This window comes from Podarcis tiliguerta (genome assembly GCF_965153285.1).
Source record: "Podarcis tiliguerta genome assembly, chromosome: 3".
Taxonomy (NCBI): domain Eukaryota; kingdom Metazoa; phylum Chordata; class Lepidosauria; order Squamata; family Lacertidae; genus Podarcis; species Podarcis tiliguerta.
Genome location: NC_139536.1, coordinates 4,034,279 through 4,059,088, shown reverse-complemented (window position 1 = coordinate 4,059,088; position 24,810 = coordinate 4,034,279). Strand labels below are relative to the sequence as shown.

Genomic DNA, 24,810 nt, shown 5'->3' with positions numbered 1-24,810 from the left:
GCTAAATTTGCTCGTAGCAAATAGAAAGAAGAAAGGAAGAAGTCGACTCTTGAGGACTGTTGGATATATCCAACTTGGGGCATTTGGGGAAGAGCTTATAACTGAAATATAAAAGAACGTTTTAATACCAACCCCAAATGAAAGAGATCCTTTATGCACAGAGAAAGCTGACGAAGGCACTGGGAGGCAGGTGGAGGTAAGAATCGGAAGGGCCACCAGCATGTTTTACTCGCACAATCCTTGGGAAATAAATATTTTCACTAGGCTTTCCTTCAGAGTAAAGTCAAAAGGTGAGGCAGGGTGACTGGGCCTGCAAATTCTCTGCTATGGGTAGTAAGGCTGCAAGCCTCTTCACTTACCTGAGAGTAGGGGCGTGAGGCAAATTAATCTGCATTTAAAGCATGGGTAGGCAAACTAAGGCCCGGGGGCCGGATCCGGCCCAATCGCCTTCTAAATCCAGCTCATGGACGGTCTGGGAATCAGCGTGTTTTTACATGAGTAGAATCCGTCCTTTTATTAAAAATGCATCTCTGGGTTATTTGTGGGGCCTGCCTGGTGTTTTTACATGAGTAGAATGTGTGCTTTTATTTAAAGTGCATCTCTGGGTTATTTGTGGGGCATAGGAATTTGTTCATTCCCCCCCCCAAAAAAATATAGTCCGGCCCCCCACAAGGTCTGAGGGACAGTGGACCAGCCCCCTGCTGAAAAAGTTTGCTGACCCCTGATTTAAAGGCAACACTACTCGATTCACACTTTCCGAAATAATGCAATAACCGAGACAGGCATAAATACGTATCTTTACGTGAAAGCAACCTACAAATGCATTATGTTCGTGAAGATTGCTTTGCAAGAATTCGCATGTAAGGCAAAACTGTATACAAATGTGTATATATTCGGAGAGGTTTGTGCTGTGATGCAGATGAATTTTCACGAAGACCTTTCAGAAAACAGTTTGCAGGCCGATGTGCAAATGCGGAGAACTTAAGATGGGGAAAATAAGAAACTGAGCGAAGCAAGGATGGGCAGGTTTTTCTCATCCCTACCGGAGAGTAACCTCCGTCGAACATAAAGGAGGCTCGTATCCAAGTCAACAGACGTAGGGCTATGCTGCAAGAGACCTACAACCTTTTCCATCTTTCCATCCACAGAATTAGCTCATTTATCCTTACCCTTGCTAAGAAGCTATGCTGATTGTCAGGAGACTCGCTTGTGGGTACATTAGGAAACTGAGCGGTTTGCAAGGAAGTTGTGCCACTTCAGGCTGTAATTGGAGAATCTAATTTTTCTTTTTTTCAAACGCTTCCTTACACTGAAACTCCCAGCAAATAGAAAACCAACAGAGTAGTGTGTGTGTGTGTGTGTGTGTGTGTGTGTGTGTATAGAGCCTTTCTCCCTGATGTGCTCATTTTCTATCAGCAGAGATATTGTCTTAGGCAGCGGGGCATTCAAAAAGGTGTGTTCTCACCATCGTGCCTGTAGGATGAGCCACTGCTTCAGCTGCCTGTCTGTATAGCCAAGGCCAACAGGTCTTGGAATTACTGAAACCTTGTAAACTGGGAAGGAACAGGTGCCTAAAATGTATAGAAAGCAAGTACAGGTAGCCAGTGGCTTCAAGTCAGCAGTTGTTCACCTGGACTTAAGCGGCCTTAGAGCATGCGTGGTGTTCACAGGAACAGGATTTGCTCAGGAATGTTCCTCCCGACTGCATTTCTGAATTTCTTGTTATTCACGTTTTATACTGTATTTTATGCTTTTTTGTTGTTGCATCAATTAAGTGTTTTAAATTTGTTGTTAGCCACCTTAAGCCTGGTTTTCTGAACTGGGAAGGGCGGGGTATAAATAAAAAATTATTTCTATTCTTATTATGTAAAAACACGCTGATTCCCGGACCGTCCATGGGCTGGATTTAGAAGGCGATTGGGCCGGATCTGGCCCCCAGGCCTTAGTTTGCCTACCCATGGCTTAGTGCATTGTCTGAACGCAAGCTCACAGTTTAGCTCTTGCCGGACAAATCGTGAGCTGCAACCCAAGTTTTTCCAGTGGTTTGTGGCTTGAGACTGGATTGGGATGCTAAGCTAAACCGTGGTTTGACTTAGGGTAGCAGTAAGAAAACCAAAGAGGAAGAAGGCGAATGCGTGGTTTTGACTTAGCATGATGTGCAAACCATGCCACTGTTGGCATGAAATAAAGATTAGCTCGCAATCCCAGCAGACATGCTTGCTCACCACGCAATTAAATGCCATGTGAATATTTGCTTTCAAGACGTAAAACAAGGGCAAAGTTCACGTGTTAACACTTTTGTGTGTTTACCTTGTGTTGATTTGAAGCTTCTTTCCAATGGATGGGAATAAAGGATTTGGACACACTGAAGCAAGCAAATAAATACATTTATTTGCAGTCACAAACAAATGAGGCCATTAAGAGCTCTATGGATTTCACCACAAGCCGCTGGGAAAGTGAACTCGAGGTGTCTGTCAGACAAGCCTCTTCAGAGGTCAGGATGATATCTCTCATAAATATAGCTCCCCCCCCCCCCTGCAGTGGGGGATTTCTCCCGCCAGATCTGCGTAAAGAGAGCCCTGCTGCATCATAGCGAAGTCTCACCCTGTTTTCCCACAGTGACCAGCCAGTGACCTGACTTACAAAGCCTAGGCTGGGTGGCTCAGGAACCAGAGTGCCAAAGGCCTGGTAGACAAGATACGCAGGTCCCCTGAACACCTTAAATAATAATAATAATCATAATCATAATAATATATTATTTGTATCCCACCCATCTGGCTGGCCGCTTCCAACAAAGATTAAAAATACATTAAAATGTCACACATTAAAAACTTCCCTGAACAGGGCTGCCTTCAGATGTCTTCTCCTGACAGTAAGAGCTGTTTGACAGTGGAATTTGCTGCCAAGGAGTGTGGTGGAGTCTCCTTCTTTGGAGGTCTTTAAGCAGAGGCTTGACAACCATATGTCAGGAGTGCTCTGATGGTGTTTCCTGCTTGGCAGGGGGTTGGACTCGATGGCCCTTGTGGTCTCTTCCAACTCTATGATTCTATGATTCTATGATTCTAAACATCAGATAGTTGTTTATCTCCTTGACATCTGCTGGGAGGGCGTTCCACAGGGCAGGTGCCACCACCAAGAAGGCCCTATGCCTGGTTCCCTGTAGCTTTGCTTCTCGCAACGAGGGAGCCACCAGAAGGCCCTCGGCGCTGGACCTCAGCATCCGGGCAGAACAATGGGGTTGGAGACACTCCTTCAGGTAAACAACCTTACACCAGGGTTAGCCAATACAGTGTGCTCCAGATATTGTTGTACTACATCTCCCATCATCCCCAGTGTGGAGAGCCAGTGTGGTGTAGTGGTTAAGAGCAGTAGTCACGTAATCTGGGTAACCGGGTTCGCGTCTCCGCTCCTCCACATGCAGCTGCTGGGTGACCTTGGGTCAGTCACACTTCTCTGAAGTCTCTCAGCCCCACTCACCTCACAGAGTGTTTGTTGTGGGGGAGGAAGGGAAAGGAGAATGTTAGCCGCTTTGAGACTCCTTAAAGGGAGTGAAAGGCGGGATATCAAATCCAAACTCTTCCCAGTTGGTATGGCCAATGGAGTTGTCATCTGCAGCGCCTGGACAGCGTCACGTTGGCTACAGATGCCTTAACGCCAAACCATGGTTTCCAGAATCTTGCTTGCTGGGTGGTCACAAACTGTGGCTTGCCGATTCAGAAGCTTCTGGCAAGCCATGGCTAAAATGCTTGCCCTGTGGCTTGGCGTCATGTCCTCTCTGCAACCAAGGCAGGGGTGGTTTGTGGCATAGCTGTGAATGGTAGCTTTGGAGGTCTGAGCAGCGGCGGAGGAAGCCGCCCGGGCTCCTGGGGTGGCGTGCCCAGGGGCGGAGCAAGCAGCCCATAGGAGCAGGGCAAGGCGAGGGCGGAGCAAGCTGCCCATAGGGGCGGGGCAAGGTGAGGGTGGGGCTAACCACCCATAGGGGCTTGGCAAGGCGAAGGCGGAGGAAGCCGCCCATAGGGGCGGGGCAAGGCGGTGTGAGGGCGGGGCAAGCCAGCCATAGGGGCGGGGCAAGGCCATGGCGGGGTGAGCTACCCATAGGGGCGGGGAAAGGCGAGGGCAGGGCGAGTCACCCAAAGGGGTAGGGCAAGGTGAGGGCGGGGCGACCTACCCATAGGGGTGGGGCTTCTGGAGTCTGCCTGCCTCCTCCCATTCAGTTGCCCCACTGCTGGGGGGGGAGGCAATGGGTGGACCATTTGGGCACCGTGCAGGCCACGCACGCCCGAGCCACGTGTCTCTCCCAGGCCTCGCGGTGAGTGCCGCCCGGCATTTTGTCACCCCCTCAGTGGTGACACCCGGGGCGGCCCGCACCCCCTTCCTCTGCCCCGGGGTCTGAGTGTGTCATTCAGAAAGGATGGAGTGTGTGTTTATCATGTCGCGATTTCTGGGCCTTTGGCGAAGGAGGAAGCATGTGGGCCTGTTCTCCCTCCAGAGCTTCATATATGTGTTTTTGTGTTCTGGGCACCACAGTTCAAGAAGGACACTGACAAACTGGAACGTGTCCAGAGGAGGGCAACCAAAATGGTCAAAGGCCTGGAAACGATGCCTTATGAGGAACGGCTAAGGGAGCTGGGCATGTTTAGCCTGGAGAAGAGGAGGTTAAGGGGTGATATGATAGCCATGTTCAAATATATAAAAGGATGTCACCTAGAGGAGGGAGAAAGGTTGTTTTCTGCTGCTCCAGAGAAGCGGACATGGAGCAATGGATCCAAACTACAAGAAAGAAGATTCCACCTAAACATTAGGAAGAACTTCCTGACAGTAAGAGCTGTTTGACAGTGGAATTTGCTGCCAAGGAGTGTGGTGGAGTCTCCTTCTTTGGAGGTCTTTAAGCAGAGGCTTGACAACCATATGTCAGGAGTGCTCTGATGGTGTTTCCTGCTTGGCAGGGGGTTGGACTCGATGGCCCTTGTGGTCTCTTCCAACTCTGTGATTCTATGATTCTATGATTCTGTGTATGTGTGCTTAGTATTCGGAAAAGCCGGCCTTTTGAAACGGTGTAGCCTGTCTGCAGAACACGGCTGCCGAGCCACATCCTGAAGGGTCTCATGAATCTGGAAACAGCCAACATCTGTTTCAGAGATGCTGTCTCTGGAGGAAAGGCAGAGTGGTGTAGTGGTTGGACTAGGACCTGGGTTCAAATCCCCACTTGACATAACGGTCACTGGGGGACCTTGGGGGCCAGTGGCTGCCTCTCAGCCGAACCAACCTCACAGGGTTGTTGGGGGGGGGATTAAATGAGGGAGGGGGGAGAATCTCGTAAGCAACCTTGAAAAAAGTACAGTGGTACCTCAGGTTAAGTACTTAATTCGTTCCGGAGCTCCGTACTTAACCTGAAACTGTTCTTAACCTGAAGCACCACTTTAGCTATTGGGGCCTCCCGCTGCCGCCACGCGATTTCTGTTCTCATCCTGAAGCAAAGTTCTTAACCCGAGGCACTATTTCTGGGTTAGCGGAGTCTGTAACCTGAAGCGTATGTAACCTGAGGTACCACTGTAGTGGGATAGAAATGCAATAGGTTAATAAGAAGGGAATAGAGACAATTGTTTGTGCTTTGTAGTAGTAGTAGTGATGATGATGATGATGATGATGATGATGATGAAGGCACCAGCTGAACCTCCTTGGGGAGAGCATTCAGCAAATGGGGAGCCACTGCTGAAAGAGCTTACTCTTGTGTTTTATCCACCCTGAACCTTTCAACTTTCAGCTTCATTGGCAATCAAAAGAAAACCCGATTCTCGTTTGTTCCAGTTCAGTGCTAAACTGTGAGTTTCCCCGGTGAAAGCAGTAGGGCAAATGGAGGGTGTGTGTGTGTGGATGAGCCCTAAGTCTTTGAAAAGTCCTTTGAAAAGGCCCCTCTTCAGTCTTCTAATCTCCTGGCGAAACAGAGTCCACTTCCTTTAACTGATTGTGGATGGAGCGCATAGAGAAAAGCTTTTTCTCCCTCTCTCGCAGCACCAGGATTCATCCAACAAAGCTGAACCTTGGGAGATTCGGGGCAGGTAAAAGAAAGGACTGGGTTGAACTGTGGAACTCCCTGCCACAGGTTCCCTGCCACCTACTTGGATGGCATTAGAAGAGGGCGAGACAAATTCACGGAGGCGGAGAGGGCTTTCGATGTGGACTAGCCAGGTGCAAAGCTCAGCATCCGCAGAATGGAGGCAGCAATGCGGAATACCTGTTGCTGTGAAAGTCATCTACCCTCGCTAGATTCAACGTGCTGCCATCTGCCTTACTGCAGGGCTGATTCGAGGGTAAACCCTACGTGGAACGAGTCTGCCCCTGTGGCTTGATGGAGGTAGAAACTGTCCCTCATGTCTTGTTACGCTGCCGTTTCTACGGGGATATACGCTCGGTATTTACAACTCCTGTTAGACAAAAATCTCCAATTGTGTCCGAATTTCAATGTCTAAAACTCCTGGTAGAGGACAAGGATCTAGAGATCACGCTCAGGGTGGCCAAATTCTGTGCGACTGCCGTAAAACTTAGGGAACAAGCTGTACTACCAAAATGATCAAGGTTTTAAATGATAATTTTAGGTTATAGAATCATAGAATCATAGAGTTGGAAGAGACCACAAGGGCCATCAAGTCCAACCCCCTGCCAAGCAGGATTTTAGTGATCAAGATTTAATATTATTTTTTTTAACTACCTCTATATTTGAATTGGTTCTGTTATACCCAATTGCAATTCAATGTATTCCTTTTGTGTTTTATGATTTTCCTGATATTGTAAGTGACCCGGAACAGGTCTGTGACCGTAATAATAAAATTCTATTCTATTCTATTCCTATTGCTGGAAACTGCAGGAGGCGAAAGCACTCTGGCACTCTGGTCCGGCCTTCGCAGTTTCCCACAGACATCCAGTAGGATGCTGCAGTACAGTGGTACCTCAGGTTAAGTACTTAATTCGTTCCAGAGGTCTGTACTTAACCTGAAACTGTTCTTAACCTGAAGCACCACTTTAGCTAATGGTGCCTCTTGCTGCTGCCGCGCCGCCGGAGCACAATTTCTGTTCTCATCCTGAAGCAAAGTTCTTAACCCGAGGTACTATTCCTGGGTTAGCGGAGTCTGTAACCTGAAGCGTCTGTAACCTGAAGTGTATGTAACCCGAGGTACCACTGTATGTTGGACTAGAGGGGCCAATGGCCCAATACAATGGGCGCCTCTTAAGTGTCTAAACAAACTCCTTTTTACGAAAAACCCCAGGGTGCAACTCAGCGCGGAACTGCTGCCGTTCCTGCTTTCAGACCCAGAGCTCCTCGGAGCCAGAGCTGCCTTGCTAGGCTGGTCCTGTGCTATTTATAGGAGTGCGTTGTGTGTACACAAATTTTCTGTCACAATAACTGCACACAAACACACACACACTCCGAGGCCGGCCGCCCCAGTGGGGCGACATTGGGAGTTTGTTTGTGTGTTTTCAGCCTCTCTGCCTCCCTTGCCCTCTTTAGAGCTAATTGCTTGTGTTTAACGCAGGCAAGTAAAGCCCCGGGCGTCCGTCTCCGCGGGGAGCAGCCACCTCCTGAGCCACGAGCCTGCAGGAGAATAACACACTCTTGGCCGGGGCGATGGCAGGCCTTGGACTTTATACTCCAGAACCTTTCCCGCTGCGGTTAAGCCTGTTTTTGGACATGCACCTTGCTCATAGGGAGGTACATCTGAAAAATCAGCAGTGGGGAGGGAAGGAGGTGGTTTGTGAGCGTGATCCACTGCTGTTGAACCTGAGGGCTTTGCGCTTGCAGATCGCAAGGACAATCTACAGCCTTTTCTGAGGGGAGAAACTCAGAAAGCACAAGCGGGGGCCTGCGACAGAATACTGTCATGCGTGGATCATACAATCCTAGAATGGTGTTAATGGAGAAATCTGAGAGCTCCCTTGGACAAAAAAACAAGGACACCAGCCAGGAATACCAGAGCAAAACAGCAGCCAGCAGGCTTGGTCTTTATTGAAGACTGTCGCGACAGGACTCCCACCTGCCACCAGGTGGAACAAGATGGAAGCCCCGAACAAAAGAGAACCCCAACTTTTATTAGTTACTAATCCCCCAAACTACACCCCTAGAACTACATCACGACTACTTCATTGACACATCACAAAAAGGAGGGGTTCAGGGAGGAGTTGTGGAGGCTTGTCACCTGGTTGGTTCCTCCTTTCCCCCTCCCCATGAGTCATTTCCAGAGGACAAAGGGGAGCTGGCAGTTTCCAGCCCCCAGAGGGAAGATCTGACCATTGTCCTTTGTTCCAGTCCATGTTGAATCCACTGCCATATACAAGTCCTTTGTGACCTTGATGGTCTTCTGTCTGGGACCATCAAGGTTGTCATGCCAACTGGGTAGGGCTCCTGTGTATGTGCTGGTACAGTTAAGGGATTATGGCCGTCCTGTATCAAACCATCCCCCTTTGATAGTCCTTCCTTCATGGAGTAAAATAAAAGTTGTTGTTGTTTAGTTGTTTAGTTGTGTCCGACTCTTCGTGACCCCATGGACCAGAGCACGCCAGGCTCTCCTGTCCTCAACTGCCTCCCGCAGTTTGATCAAACTCATGCTGGTAGCTTCAAGAACACCATCCAACCATCTCATCCTCTGTCGTCCCCTTCTCCTTGTGCCCTCCATCTTTCCCAACATCAGGGATTCGAACTGCTGACCTTCTGATCAGCAAGCCCAAAGCTCAGTAGTTTAGACCACAGCGCCACCCACATCCCTTTACCTTTAGATACCCCCTTTCAAAATTACTTCTTCAAACCCAAAGCTCCTTCCAAGCCTGCTAGTACTGCCTCGTTTGCCTGGGTGGTTTTGGCTACATAAAGATAGGTACTGGCGTTTGGGTTTGGGTTTGCTGTCCCCGATGCCTGTAGGAAGCTCACAAGCAAAACCCAAGCGCCAGACGTCTCTCTCCCCTCCTGCGGTTTCCCTGAAACTGCAATTAGGAAGCATTTATTTTCATTTTACTTTTAAGTTGTATACCACCTTTCTATATTACTACGCCCAAGGCGGTTGACAGCAACAAAATATGCAACCAAGAGCACACACCTTATAATAATCTGACCCAGTGCAAAAAAATTGTAATGAAACATGGCTTTAAAATGGAACGACTCATATCAAATAAAGTAATATTCAATAATCTATTAGAATATAATAGTACAGAACAAAATTAACTCTCAGAACATCAGCAAACAATTAAACGGAAATTCACTCTTAACATTTGCAATGAATAATAACTATGTTTTATAAAAATAACTGCAAGTCACAAGGCATAAAATGCCATGATGCAAAAGGATCAAATTGAGAAACGAAGACACACAACTGATAAAGCTATCAATTTTCGTTTTTATTTTATACTCTCAATGGAGGCAGAGCATCTTTGTGTGCTGTTAAACTATGGAACTCACTGCCGCGAGAGGCTCTTGTGTTGGAATCCTGCTCGAGGGTTTCCCGTTGGTTGGCCAATGTGAGAACGAGATGCTGGACGAGACGGGCTCGTGGCCTCATCCAGCTGCCTCTTCCTACATTTGCTTTCTCTCTTTGTCTAAACCCGGAGAATACAAATGTCCGAGGGAGAAACCACCGCTGCAGATCTTGGGCCGGGGCACTCACAGCTTTCCTTTTGGGTCGTTCTCCTTTCGTGGTTTATGGACTTCCCGGGAAAACAGGGATCTCCGCCCCAGAGAGAACGAGTGCCGTTCTTTCGCAGTCATCGATCGCGGATGCTTCCTCAGTGCTCCAAAAGCAGGTTGGTTGTCATGACAACCCCGAGGAGCTAAAAATAGCAAGTCCCTGGTGCAGATTTGTTGGGGTGGTGCCTTCCCTCCTGCCCCCCCCTTCAGAACCTGCGGAAGGGGATATCCCTCTGATGCATTTATTATGATTCTATATGAGCATGAACCTTTCTCCTACCATCTGTGACTGGATTAAAGACTTTCTGATAGATCGGACGCAAACAGTGAGGATTGGACGTGTAACATCTAATTCCTTAAAAATCAGCACTGGCACACCACAGGGATGTGTGCTAAGTCCCTACCTGTATTCATTGTAAACATACGATTGTGTATCATCTGACCCGTCTACTGCAATTATAAAGTTTGCAGATGCCACCACTATAATGGGTTTAATAACAGGTGGAGACAAATCAGCGTATAGAGGGGAGGTCCCAAAAATATCTACATGGTGCCTAGGGAACAACTTGCACCTTAATATCAGCGAGACAAAGGAGGTGGTGTTGGACTTTCAGAGAAAGAGAGGAGAACTAGCCCCCTGTACATTGGGGAGGGCTGTGTGGAGAGAGTCTCTTCCTTTAAATTCCCAGGAGTTTATCTCAGTGAAGACCTTACTTGGAAAATCAATACAACCCAGGTGGTTAAGAAAGCCCAACAGAGACTCCATCTTCTCAGAGTATTGCGTAAGAATGATTTCAATCAACATTTTATGATCTCCTTCTACCGGTCCACAATAGAAAGTGTCCTTTCATACTGCATCACGGTGTGGTACGCTGGTTTGACATCAAGTGCCTACAGAGGGTGGCGAATATAGCGCAAGATATTATGGGCTGTCCCGTAAATCCGCTGGATGAAATAGTGGAAGAACGTTGCCTCAGGAGAGTGAGGAAAATTCTCAGGGATGATTATTCACACCCTGGCCGGCACTTTCTTGATCTCCTGCCCTCGGGCAAAAAATATAGAAGCAGGATTAGTCGCACCAACAGGGTAAAGAACAGCTTCTATCCTGGGCTGTTAGGCTGCTGAATGAAAAGATAACAACAGGGCAACTGACTTTGGGGTTTGGTGGGTGTGCGTCAGTAAACGAGGGGAATTAAGACTAAGAGAGCTGAGTGTGGGGTGCTGGTGTAATCTCACTGCATACAAGTTGTACAAGTGACAACAAAGTATTTCAATTTCAATTCAATTCAATTTCAATTTATTATCCTCCTCTCCCTGAACCCCGCCAGATATTCTACTGTTTAGCTTCCCTGCTGTAAAGCTGCCGCCTTTTCCTTCGCTGGAAAGGCTTTGTGGCTGTAAGAGCTGTTTGACAGTGGGACGGATCCTTCCTTGGAGGTTTCTAAGCAGAGGATGGATGGCCACCTGTCAGGGATGCTTTAGCTGAGATTTCTGCATTTCGGGGGGGTTGGACTAGATGACCGTTGGGTCCCTTCCAACTCTACAATTCTATGATTCTGTGACAGCAGGCGCAGCTTTTATCCTCGTCCTTGTTTCCACCCTTGTGTGGTGTTCCATTGCATTGAATTTATATTGTTTATTGCAGGGGTCCCCAAACTAAGGCCCGCGGGCTGGATAAGGCCCGAGGGACTCGTTTATGCGGCCTGTGGTAACTCCCCACTCTTACCGGTGCTGTGCTGCGCGGCTGCCCACTTTCGGGTCGGAGGAGCATCGGAAATGGCTTGTGCTCATGCGCAAGCGGTATTTGCGCATGCGCAAGTGTTATTTCCGGTACACTTCCGGGTCGGAGGAGGCCCGTGCGCATGCGCGCAAGCTATTTCCGGTGCTCCTCCGACCCAGAAGTGTGCCGGAAATGGAGTGTGTTCACGCTTATGGGCACGCGCTCCCCCGCCCTCCAGCCCGCCACTGGAGACACCGGCCCGAGGCGCAGTAAGTTTGCTGACCCCTGGTTAATAATAATAATAATAATAATAATAATAATAATAATAATAATTTATTATTTCTACCCCGCCCATCTGGCTGGGCTTCCCCAGCCACTCTGGGCGACTTAAAAAAAAAAAAAAAAAAAAAATTAAAATACTTTAATACATCAAACATTAAAGCTTCCCTAAACAGAGCTGCCCTCAGATGTCTTCTAAAAGTCTGGTAGTTGTTGTTCTCTTTGACATCTGCTGGGAGGGCGTTCCACAGGGCAGGTGCCAGTACCAAGAAGGCCCTCTGCCTGGTTCCCTGTAACTTGACTTCTTGCGTGGAGGGAACTGCCAGAAAGCCCTCGGTCCTGGACCTCAGTGTCCAGGTTAGAACGATGGGGTGGAGACGCTCCTTCAGATATACTGGACCGAGGCCGTTTAGGGCTTTAAAGGTCAGCACCAACACTTTGAATTGTGCTCGGAAACATACTGGGAGCCAATGTAGGTCTTTCAAGACCGGTGTTATGTGGTCTCAGCGGCCACTCCCAGTCACCAATCTAGCTGCTGCATTCTGGATTAATCGCAGTTTCCGGGTCACCTTCAAAGGTAGCCCCACGTAGAGTGCATTGCAGTAGTCCAGGCGAGAGATAACCAGAGCATGCACCACTCTGGCGAGGCAGTCCGCAGGCAGATAGGGTCTCAGTCTATGTACCAGAAGGAGCTGGTAAACAGCTGCCCTGAATGTTTATTGCATTCATATCCCACCTCTCCCACCCCCAGGTGGAGCGCATGGTTCTGTCCCTCCTCGTTTAATTCCCAGCACAACCCTGTGAGGTAGGTCCGGTTCAGCGGCGGTGAGCGGCCCAAGGCCCACTCTGTGAGCTTTGTCCGCAGCTGAGTGGGGGATTCCAACCCTAGTCTCCTGGGTCCTGGCCTGACATTCTCACCGCTGTAACCACGCTGGCTCAATTTGCACGCCCGCTGTTCGACAGTGGTTCAGTTGTTTTAACCGTTGCTTCCCGAGCCCCGCTGTGCTTTGCACCAGGTAAATATTGACGAGAAACTTTGCATGGTGATTTGCAATCAAGGAGGAGTAAAGGGGGGGGGGGAGAGACAGACACACACAGAGTGTGGGGAGGGAGTTGTGGGGAGGATTAAAAGAAATATATACAAGTTGGTATTAGTAATGGGGACCTTATGGAGAGCCTCCATGTTCATAGAATCATAGAATCATAGAGTTGGAAGAGACCACAAGGGTCATCGAGTCCAACCCCCTGCCAAGCAGGAAACACCATCAGAGCACTCCTGACATATGTTTCTCAAGCCTCTGCTTAAAGACCTCCAAAGAAGGAGACTCCACCACACTCCCTGGCAGCAAATTCCACTGTCGAACAGCTCTTACTGTCAGGAAGTTCTTCCTAATGTTTAGGTGGAATCTTCTGTCTTGTAGTTTGGATCCATTGCTCCGTGTCCGCTTCTCTGGAGCAGCAGAAAACAACCTTTCTCCCTCCTCTATGTGACATCCTTTTATATATTTGAACATGGCTATCATATCCCCCCTTAACCTCCTCTTCTCCAGGCTAAACATGCCCAGCTCCCTTAGCCGTTCCTCATAAGGCATCGTTTCCAGGCCTTTGACCATTTTGGTTGCCCTCCTCTGGACACGTTCTAGTTTGTCAGTGTCCTTCTTGAACTTCAGAGACAGTGTATCTCCAAATATCAGTTGCTAGGAACATAATTCTTGTAATCTGCCCTGGGTACTTTCTGTAGGATACAAGAGCAAGATAGAAATAATAAAGGGCAGTAACAGTAAATTAAGACAGCATCTTAAAAAGTAGAGACATCACCTTGCCAACAAAGGTCTGTATAGTAAAAGGTATGGTCTTCCCAGTAGTGATATATGGAAGTGAGAGCTGGACCATAAAGAAGGCTGATCGCAGAAGAATGGATGCTTTTGAATTACGGTGCTGGAGGAGACTCTTGAGAGTCCCATGGACTGCAAGAAGATCAAACCTCTCCATTCTGAAGGAAATCAGCCCTGAGTGCTCACTGGAAGGACAGATCGTGAAGCTGAGGCTCCAATCCTTTGGCCACCTCATGAGAAGAGAAGGCTCCCTGGAAAAGACCCTGATGTTGGGAAAGATGGAGGGCACAAGGAAAAGGGGATGACAGAAGACGAGATGGTTAGACAGTGTTCTCGAAGCTACAAACATGAATCTGACCAAACTGCGGGAGGCAGCGGAAGACAGGAGGGCCTGGCGTGCTCTGGTCCAGGGGGTCATGAAGAGGCGGACACGACTAAACAACAACAACAACAACAACAGTAAATCTTAATAAACAGAGGAATCTGCCTGCTTATGTGCCAGAGCAATAGCTGAGTATCCTGCACCGTGGAATAATAATAATAATAAATTATTATTTATACCCCACCCATCTGGCTGGGCTTCCCCAGGCACTCTGGGCAGCTTCCAACAAAATATTAAAATACAGTAATGCATCAAATCAAGCTTCCAACAGGTGGCTAGTAGTCACCGACAATGCTCCCTTCCATGAATTTGTTTAATCCTCTTTTAAAGTCATCCAACTTGGTGACCACCAACTGCCTCCTCTGGCAGGGAGTTCCATAGTTTAACAACGCACTGCGTAAAGCAGTCCTTTCCCCCCATCTGTCCTGAATCTTCCAGCCTTCTTCCATTGGATGCCCACGAGTTCCAGTGTTGCGAAAGAGGGAGAAATATTTTTCTACATGCCATGCATGGTTTTATAAATTTCTACCATGTCACCTTTTACTTGCTCTGAAGCTGACGCTGCCTCTGATTCTAGCCTCCTTGCTGGTCCTTGAGTTAGGAGGATAACTCTTTTTGGAGGACGGAGGAAGTTAAATAGTGTGGCATGAGAATCGTGGGTTTTCATTTCATTTTTAAGAAACGGCAACCAGCGATTCAAATGCAGTGATATTTGAAAGATAAACGAGATGTTGTGTTTACTGTCTCCCAGCAACCCCGTGGAAGACGTGCTTAATGCAAAACTCATAAAACAGCTTTTTAAAAAATAAAACGAAAGTTTGTCTAACTGGATAAACAAAACTTTTGGCAGCCTGAGTTAAAGTATGTGGGTCTGCGCAAGAGAGGGAGAGAGATGGAGCTCATGGGAACTGTAGTCCGAAATATCTAAAGAGCACCCAGGCTGGGTCAAAAAGGATATTGTTGATCTGGAAAAGGTTCAGAAAGGGGAAACCAGAAGTCATCAAAAGGAGGAGAGACTTCCCCAGAAGTTGCAGAAAGGGTTGCAGTATTTGGGGGATTTTGGTTCGAAGAAAAGGCATGTAAGAGAGGAATCGAATCAAATCTTTATTATTATGGTTGACGGAACAGCACAGAGAGTTAAAGGAGACAAAGTAGAAAACATGCGTTATCCAAATGTGTACAGTGGAATAAAAGAGGATGACATAAAATAAGGTAGATAGATTTTTCCAGTTACTTAGAATGAGCAGTCATTTTTAAAGTGAATATTGCCTTACAAACTCCGAAAAGTAAAACCACAGTTCTTAGTGGGCTTTTGCTCTTTGCAGAGGAGCGCTTAGAAACGTTGAAGGTGATGGATGCATGTTTGTGAGGAATGGTGGAGGAGGGATGCTAATAATAATAATAATAATAATTAAAAAAAAATCATTTATATCTTGCCCATCCGACTGGGTTTCCCCAACACACTGTGTGGCTTACAGCATAATAATTGTTGTTGTTGTTGTTGTTTAGTCGTTTAGTCATCCCCTTCTCCTTGTGCCCTCCATCTTTCCCAACATCAGGGTCTTTTCCAGGGAGTCTTCTCTTCTCCTGAGGTGGCCAATGTCTTGGAGCCTCAGCTTCACGATCAGTCCTTCCAGTGAGCACTCAGGGCGGATTTCCCTCAGAATGGAGAGGTTTGATCTTCTTGCAGTCCATGGGACTCTCAAGAGTCTCCTCCAGCACCATAGTTCAAAAGCATCAATTCTTTGGTCATCAGCCTTCTTTATGGTCCAGCTCTCACTTCCATACATCACTGCTGGGAAAACCATAGCTTTAACTATACAGACCTTGGTTGGCAAGGTGATGTCTCTGCTTTTTAAGATGCTGCCTAGGTTTGTCCCAAGAAGCAGGAGTCTTTTAATTTCGTGACTGCTGTCACCATCTGCAGTGATCATGGAGCCCAATGACAGCACAATAATAAAAACATAATAAAACATCAGCTGGCGATATGATCATAAGGAACATAGATTGCTTGCCGGGGAGGGGGGGGGTGATGGGTGTGCAGACTGCAGAGTTATTTGCATGCCTGCGGTGTGTCTTATCGTCTAAATAGTCTGTAGATAGTGCTGGGATGGAACCAGTGACCATGATACACGCCAGCACCAAGGACATAGGGAAATGTAGTTGTGAGACGATGGAAGGAAAGTTTAGGCTGCTGGGGAGGATGTTGAAAGCTAGGACCTTCCTGGATATCTTTCTCTGAAATGCTACGGGTTCCAGACGTAGGGGCAGCTTTGCAGTGTTAATGCATGAATAGCATACCAAGGAGGGATTTGGATTTGCTAGGCACCCTGGGGGAACATTTTGGGACAAACTGGGCCTGTACGAAAGAGACAGGCCCCAGGATGTCACATAGAGGAGGGAGAAAGGTTGTTTTCTGCTGCTCCAGAGAAGCGGACACGGAGCAATGGATCCAAACTACAAGAAAGAAGATTCCACATAAACATTAGGAAGAACTTCCCGACAGTAAGAGCCGTTTGACAGTGGAATTTGCTGCCAAGGAGTGTGGTGGAGTCTCCTTCTTTGGAGGTCTTTAAGCAGAGGCTTGACAACCATATGTCAGGAGTGCTCTGATGGTGTTTCCTGCTTGGCAGGGGGTTGGACTCGATGGCCCTTGTGGTCTCTTCCAACTCTATGATTCTATGATTCTATGACTTGAACTGGGATGAACCCAGACCATTGGTTCTTAAAATAAAAGTCATTTTGGACTCACAGCTGTCCATGGAGGCGCAGGTCAATTCTGTGTCCAGGGCACCTGTTTACCTGCTCCACCTGGTACGCAGGCTGAGACCCTCCCTGCCCGCGGACTGTCTCGCCAGAGTGGTGCATGCTCTGGTTATCTCCCGCTTGGACTACTGCAATGCGCTCTACGTGGGGCTACCTTTGAAGGTGACCGGGAAACTACAACTAATCCAGAATGTGGCAGCTAGACTGGTGACTGGGAGCGGCTGCCGTGACCATATAACACCGGTCTTGAAAGATCTACATTGGCTCCCAGTACGTTTCCGAGCACAATTAAAAGTGTTGTTGCTGACCTTTAAAGCCCTAAATGGCCTCGGTCCAGTATACCTGGAGGAGTGTCTCCACCCCCATTGTTCTGCCTGGACATTGAGGTCCAGTGCCGAGGGCCTTCTGGCGGTTCCCTCATTGCAAGAAGTTAGGTTACAGGGAACCAGGCAGAGGGCCTTCTCGGTAGTGGCACCAGCCCTGTGGAACGCCCTCCCAGCAGATGTCAAAGAGAACAACTACCAGACATTTAGAAGACATCTGAAGGCAGCCCTGTTCAGGGAAGCTTTTAATGTTTAACAGACCACTGTACAGTGGTACCTCGGGTTACATACGCTTCAGGTTACATACGCTTCAGGTTACAGACTCTGCGAATCCAGAAATATTACCTCGGGTTAAGAACTTTGCTTCAGGATGAGAACAGAAATTGTGCTCCGGCAGCGCAGTGGCAGCGGGAGGCCCCATTAGCTAAAGTGGTGCTTCAGGTTAAGAACAATTTCAGGTTAAGAACAGACCTCCAGAACGAATTAAATTCTTAACCTGAGGTACCACTGTATTTTAATACTTTGTTGTAAGCTGCCCAGTGTGGCTTGGGAAATCCAGCCAGATGGGCAGAGTATAAATAATAAATAATATTAATAATATTAATTATTATTATTTATTTTAAAAAGGTGGCAGAGAAGCTTTCAAACTGATGGTCCATGACAAAGCTGACAGGAGCCGATGAGAGTCTGGTTTGGAAAAATCCTCCCTCTGGGGTGAATATAAAGGCAAATGTGTTTGTGGCAATTTAAAATATAGAGGGGTAGAACTTGGTATTATGAGTGCAGAGGCACTGGGCAGCGATTCAGACGGAACAAAGCAGCAGAGGTCAAAACGCGAGTGCCAAAGACGCTTGAAAAGAGAGAGAGCGCATGGAAGTGTTTATGTGCTAAAGCTAGAAGTCTCTGAACCAAAGAACTGGAGAGTTTGGTCTTAGGGGACGGCACTGATATAGTGGGCAAAATGAAAACCTGGCAGGGATGAAGACAACCAGTGAGGACACTCATCTCTGGATATAATTGTTCAGCAGTAGTAATTTAGACCCTCACAGTTTCATTAGTGCCAGTTCTACTGCTTCTTACTGCGTGTTTCATCCCAGAGTAATAAAAGATTATTGAAGAGGTTGAAAACCTTTTATCCCACAATTTTCTACCTTAAAATGTTAAATGCAGCTTTTGCATAATACTTAAGAGTTCTTTTCCCTTGTTCTCTTTCCTCTTACTGAAAAATTATTGCCTCTTCTCCCTGTCGCCGCCCATTTCCATGCGCTGGTAGCATGTATGTTTGTTTGAATTTCTATCTTACGGTATTTCCAAGGCAGGTACCGTATTTTTTGCCCTATAGGACACACTTTTCCCCCTCCAAAAATGAAGGGGAAATGTGTGTGCGTCCTATGGGGCGAATGCAGGCTTTCGCTGAAGCCTGGAGAGTGAGAGGGGTCGGTCCTTTATTCCCCCCCCCCCCAAATCTAGGTGCATCCTATGGGCCGGTGCGTCCTATAGGGCAAAAAATACGGTAGTTAAACCTGGACCCCTAAACCCACTCACCTGGGAATAAGTCGCACTGAATGCAATAATATTTATTTCTGAGGAGACATGGGTTTGTATCCAAACTCGCACTATGTGCTACTTTAAATGTGTCTGTGGGAGGAGATGGGGGAATAGGGGTTAGTGTTTTGCTTTGCTTTTGTTTTGTTTTCCCCCAGAAGGACAGTTTCAATCTGTCCCATATTTCCAAATTTGTCCTTGTTTCTTCCATGTTGTTTTATAATTGTCCTTGAATAGGTTTGTGTTTTTCGGGGGGAGCCGGACCCCCAAATGTTTTATTTTCTTTACCACTGTTATTCCATTTTACTTTGCAGCTGATCTGTTTGTTCCACGCTCATGTTTTTCACCATCATTTTCGTTTTACCCTTATTAATTTTCAATCCTGCCAACATTCCAAATTCTTCAATTACTTTTAATGCTTCTGCTGTCGAAGTTATAGGTTCCTGGACTGTCAAGACTATATCGTCGGTGAAGGATTTAACCTTATATTATTTTTTGCCACACTTTATCCCTGTAATTCTTTCTGTCTCACTTATATTTTTAAGTAGTACTTCCAATATTGATATAAATAACGGAGGTGACAAAGGGCAGCCCTGTCTTGTACCCTTTGTGATTTCGAAGCTCTCTGTTAATCTATACTTATATATTATATAATTTATATAATTTATTATATGAATTATATTATATAAATTATATAATATAATTTATTATAAGTTCCACATTTTGTTCTTTGTAAATTGCCTCTATACTCCTTGGAAAATTTGTACCTATGCCCATTATTTCTAAATTCGTTTTCATAAAGGACCAAGACACGCATAATAAAAAAATATAAACGCTACTGGAAAGACTACTGGGAAAACCATAGTTATGGTTTTCCCAGTCGTGATGTATGGAAGTGAGAGCTAGACCATAAAGAACTGCAGGACCATAAAGAACTTCCAAACTGCAGGAGGCAGTGGAAGACAGGAGGGCCTGGCGTGCTCTGGTCCAGGGGGTCACGAAGAATCATAGAATCATAGAGTTGGAAGAGACCACAAGGGCCATTGAGTCCAACCCCCTGCCAAGCAGGAAACACCATCAGAGCACTCCTGACATATGGTTGTCAAGCCTCTGCTTAAAGACCTCCAAAGAAGGAGACTCCACCATACTCCTTGGCAGCAAATTCCACTGTCAAACAGCTCTTACTGTCAGGAAGTTCTTCCTAATGTTGAGGTGGAATCTTCTTTCTTGTAGTTTGGATCCATTGCTCCGTGTCCGCTTCTCTGGAGCAGCAGAAAACAACCTTTCTCCCTCCTCTATGTGACATCCTTTTATATATTTGAACATGGCTATCATATCACCCCTTAACCTCATCTTCTCCAGGCTAAACATGCCCAGCTCCCTTAGCCGTTCCTCATAAGGCATCGTTTCCAGGCCTTTGACCATTTTGGTTGCCCTCCTCTGGACACGTTCCAGTTTGTCAGTGTCCTTCTTGAACTGTGGTGCCCAGAACTGGACACAGTACTCCAGGTGAGGTCTGACCAGAGCAGAATACAGTGGCACTATTACTTCCCTTGATCTAGATGCTATACTCCTATTGATGCAGCCCAGAATTGCATTAGCTTTTTTAGCTGCCGCGTCACACTGTTGGCTCATGTCAAGTTTGTGGTCAACCAAGACTCCTTGGTCGGACACGACTAAATGACTAAACAACAACAACTGGAAGGACAGAGAAGGATGCTCTGGAGGTGATGTCACACTGCGCACCACCAGAGAAGGCACAGTGAAAGCTAGAAATCTCCAAACCAGGGATCAGCAAAGCTTACCAGCCATGGGCTGGATCACTCCCGTGGAGATTGTTCGTGGACTGGACCAGCGCAGCGCGATGCCAGAAATTCATGCCTGCGCAGAAGTGATTTCCTGTATCTGCGCGTGCGCAGGCGTGATTTCTGGCACCCCCCAGTGAGTTCCCGCATGCTGTGCTGGTTTAGCACAGCACACGGGGACTCGCCGAGTGGGCGGCTCGGTTTGGGGGCGGCTTGTGGGCCAGTAAAACAGTCTTCATGGGACGCATCTGGCCCATGGGCCACACGTTAGGAAGATTCCACCTAAACATTAGGAAGAACTTCCTGACAGTAAGAGCTGTTTGACAGTGGGATTTGCTGCCAAGGAGTGTGGTGGAGTCTCCTTCTTTGGAGGTCTTTAAGCAGAGGCTTGACAACCATATGTCAGGAGTGCTCTGATGGTGTTTCCTGCTTGGCAGGGGGTTGGACTCGATGGCCCTTGTGGTCTCTTCCAACTCTATGATTCTATGATTCTATGATTCTACGTTGCTGAACCCAGCTCCAAAGGGACGGACCCCTCCACAGAATTTCTGTGGGTGGCGATACCTGGCTCCGAAAGGAAGTTGGTGCTTCGGACGGACTCTTGTCCCCCCGATCAAAACGCTCAAGGAGACCTTGAGCTGATGAGTGAAGCCCAGGAAGCATCTGAAAGGGGAGACAAAAGAGTGGTGGGTTCACATGGACCGATGCGGTGTAAGGCAGATTCCTATACAGTGGTACCTCTGGTTAAGAACTTAATTGGTTCCGGAGGTCCATTCTTAACCTGAAACTGTTCTTAACCTGAAGCACCACTTTAGCTAATGGGGCCTCCTGCTGCCACCGCGCCACTGCTGCGCGATTTCTGTTCTCATCCTGAAGCAAAGTTCTTAACCTGAGGTACTATTTGAGTCTGTAACCTGAAGCGTCTGTAACCTGAGGTACCACTGTATTCCAATGTCGGGGACATGCACAAGTGTTTCACACCAAGTCAGACCGGTGTCCCCTCCAGTCCAGCATCTGTGTGCAATATTTTAAAATTAGGCATCTCTGTAGCATCTGAGCCCAGGCACGATCTGGTTCCTCTTCTTCCTCCACGGAAGGCAAGAAACTGTTTGCTGCAAAGGCCATCAGATGCAAAGCTCCATTTAAGAAATTGCTCTCCCCAGGTACCTCCCTCAGGCCCCTCGACACCCAGGTGCTTAGAGACCTGGCCGTTTTTTTCTTTTTTCTTTTCCAAAACACCTTAGCCAGTTGTAATTAGCAAGGTCATGTGAGAGGCATCTGAAAGGGCTGCCAGGCAAGACCGGGGGTGGAAATACCGTATTTTTTGCTCTATAAGACTCACTTTTCCCCCCCTAAAAAGTAAGGGGAAATGTGTGTGCGTCTTATGGAGCGAATGCAGGCTGCGCAGCTATCCCAGAAGCCAGAACAGCAAGAGGGATTGCTGCTTTCACTGCACAGCGATCCCTCTTGCTGTTCTGGCTTCTGAGATTCAGAATATATTTTTTCTTGTTTTCCTCCTCCAAAAACTAGTTGCGTCTTGTGGTCTGGTGCGTCTTATAGAGCAAAAAATACGGTGCTTTGTGTTCTGGGAACAGCCGGGACACCCACGCATACTTTACCAGGAGTGTTGGTCCTGGGAGGGTTGCCAATGTTTTTGCCAGCTCTTGCTCCTCTGTCTTTAACAGCAGCTTTGATTTGCAGGTGCCTCAGCTTCTCTCTGTGCTCCACAAAGCTTCCCTTGTTGGTTTAGTCCAGGCACGGCCAAACTCGGCCCTCCAGATGTTTTGGGACTACAACTCCCATCATCTCTGACCACTGGTCCTGTTAGCTAGGGATGATGGGAGTTGTAGTCCCCAAAGATCTGGAGGGCGAAGTTTGGGGATGCCTGGTGCAGGCAGATTCTGCGCAATAGCAGAACAGTTTTATATGTCGGTTTCTCCACCTTCTCAGCAGGAACAGGACAGCACTTTATGAAAAAACAAATTGAAACAATGGGAATTAGAGGAAGAATGGGAAAGGCTATAGCAGAGATATATTACCAGCGAAGAGCAAGGTTAATAATAAATGGAAATTTGACTGAAAGTTTTCCAATCACCAAAGGGACAAGGCAGTGCTGTCCCTTATCACCCTTATTATTTATACTAGTTCTGGAAATCCTTTTGAAAGGAAAACAAAATAAAAGGAATTGTAATTGGAAAAAAATCCTATAAAGTTAGAGCATTTGCGGGCGACATAGTAATAACAACACAAGACCCAAAAGAAAGTATTCTAATGGCATTATAATTAATTAAGACATATGGGAAAATGGCAGGACTAAAGGTAAACTACCAAAAAACCAAATTATTAACTAAAAATTTAAGTGCAGATGAAAGTAAATAAAATAACTCCAACAACTGATGAGTTTATAAATTAAAAATAAGGTAAAATATTTAGGGATCTGGTTATCAAAAAAGAGTATTAATTTATATGAAGACTACCAACTTCCTTTAGGGGCTGAAAGGAGTTGTGGTCCAAAACATCTGGAGGGATGCAGTGCAGTACTGACCAATGGTGACCTCTTAGGCATAGATGCGACAGGAGCCTGGTTGCTCTCGTCTTCCATACCTGCCTCTCCTGGAGCAAAGAAATGGTCTCCATCTTCTGCAGATTGACTTACCACCTCTCTCTTTCTCTCCTTCAAGATCTTGTCCAATGTTGCCATCTACCTGTGTACCATCTGCGTGGGCATCATGTCGTACTACATGGCCGATCGTAAGCACCGCAAAGCCTTCCTGGAAGCTCGTCAGTCTCTGGAGGTCAAGCTCAACCTTGAGGAGCAAAGTCAGCAGCAGGTAAGAGATGAATTGCTCCGACAGTAACCAACATTATCTCCCTGTGTCACGTCTGCATGAGCAGTTGAGCTGGATATCCAGGGAGGACAGGTCTACTCGTGGTGGTTCTTTGGTTTCTAGTGGTTGGTGGAGTCTATGTCCAATAGACATCTTTCTTTGCTGCTCCTCTCCAGAGATGGGCTATGGCTCAGTAGTTTTGGATCTGAGGTGAGACACCCACATAGCAGAAGTGGTCCCCAGTTCTGGGCGGCTCCCAACAGTTGATTAAAAACACGATCAAACATCAAACATTAAAAGCTTCCCTAAACAGGGCTGTCTTCAGATGTCTTCTAAAAATCAGATACAGTGGTAACATGAGCAGAACGCAACCCGCGTCTGCGTCGGTCGTGATTCGCCGCTTCTGTGCATGCACGTGACGTCATTTTGAGCATCTGCGCATGTGCGAGCGGCGAAACCCGGAAGTAACCCTTTCCAGTACTTCTGAGACGCAATCTGAAAAGATTTAACCTGAAGCAAACGTAACAAGAGGTATGACTGTAGTTGTTTATTTCCTTGACATCTGATGGGAGGGCGTTCCACAGGGCGGGCGCCACCACCAAGAAGGCCCTTTGCCTGGTTCCCTGTAACCTCACTTCTCACAGGGAGGGAACCGCCAGAAGGCCCTCAGCATTGGACCTCAGTGTCCAGGCTGAACGATGGGGGTGGAGATGCTCCTTCAGGTATACTGGGCCGAGGCCATTTAGGATTTAAAGGTCAGCACCAACACTTTGAATTGTGCTCGGAAACGTACTGGGAGTCAATGAGGGTCTTTCAGGACTGGTGTTATGTGGTCTCGGTGGCCACTCCCAGTCACCAGTCTAGCTACCGCATTCTGGATTAGTTGTAGTTTCTGGGTCACCTTCAAAGGTAGCCGCAAGTAGAGCGCATTGCAGTAGTCCACGTGGGAGATAACTAGAGCATGCACCACTCTGGCAAGAGAGTCTGCGGGCAGGGAGGGTCTCATCCTGCGTACCAGATGGAGCTGGTAGACAGCTGCCTTGGACACAGAATTAACCTGTGCCTAGATGTTCGACTAGATTGCCTGACCCAGGTTTTTAGTAGGGTCTTACGTTCGCCTCCTCCAAAGAACTTGAAAGTGGCTTACATAATGGATCGCAAGCATTGAAGGCTGTGACAGTCCAGAACATCTGCAAGGGAGCAGGTTGAGGGAGGTTTGTTTGCAACAACTGTGTCATGTGCAGAGAGGAAAGGTGCGCTCGCACACCATTCCTGGGTGCTTTGGGAAGGGGGCTAAGAATAGACATGCCGCTCTTTTTATAGACGCGGCTGCATCCAATTCACAGCTGCCGGCCCCCTGTCAACAGCTCCTGCTGTCTGAGCCACACCAAGGTGGCTCCTAACGCCCTCCAGACTCGCGTCACCAAAGTGCTATTGATGTCAAGCCGGAGCTGCGGGTTCATGGGGAGATAAACTTTTGCAGGCGTCAGAGAGCGCTCGGCTGGGTCTTTGAAGAGATAGTTATGCATTGCTGTGAGAGAGACAGGCGGCATATCACCAGCCCAAGGCTTGTGCTGTACGACTGATAAGCAGAGACGGGTTCAAAAGATAGAGAGAGAGAGAAAGGCAATGGAAGTGGAAAGGAACACGGAAAGTT

The 24,810-nt window shown here is 47.4% G+C and overlaps 1 protein-coding gene across 1 annotated transcript in view; it reads left to right on the top strand.

Annotated features, from left to right (window-relative positions):
* ADCY3 (adenylate cyclase 3) overlaps positions 1-24,810 on the top strand; it is a 98,336-nt gene that overhangs the window by 6,994 nt on the left and 66,532 nt on the right. Inside the window, exon 3 of the mRNA XM_083432529.1 lies at positions 23,007-23,156. Within this exon, the coding sequence (XP_083288655.1) occupies positions 23,007-23,156 (150 nt within the window). The remainder of the gene's footprint in view (positions 1-23,006; positions 23,157-24,810) is intronic.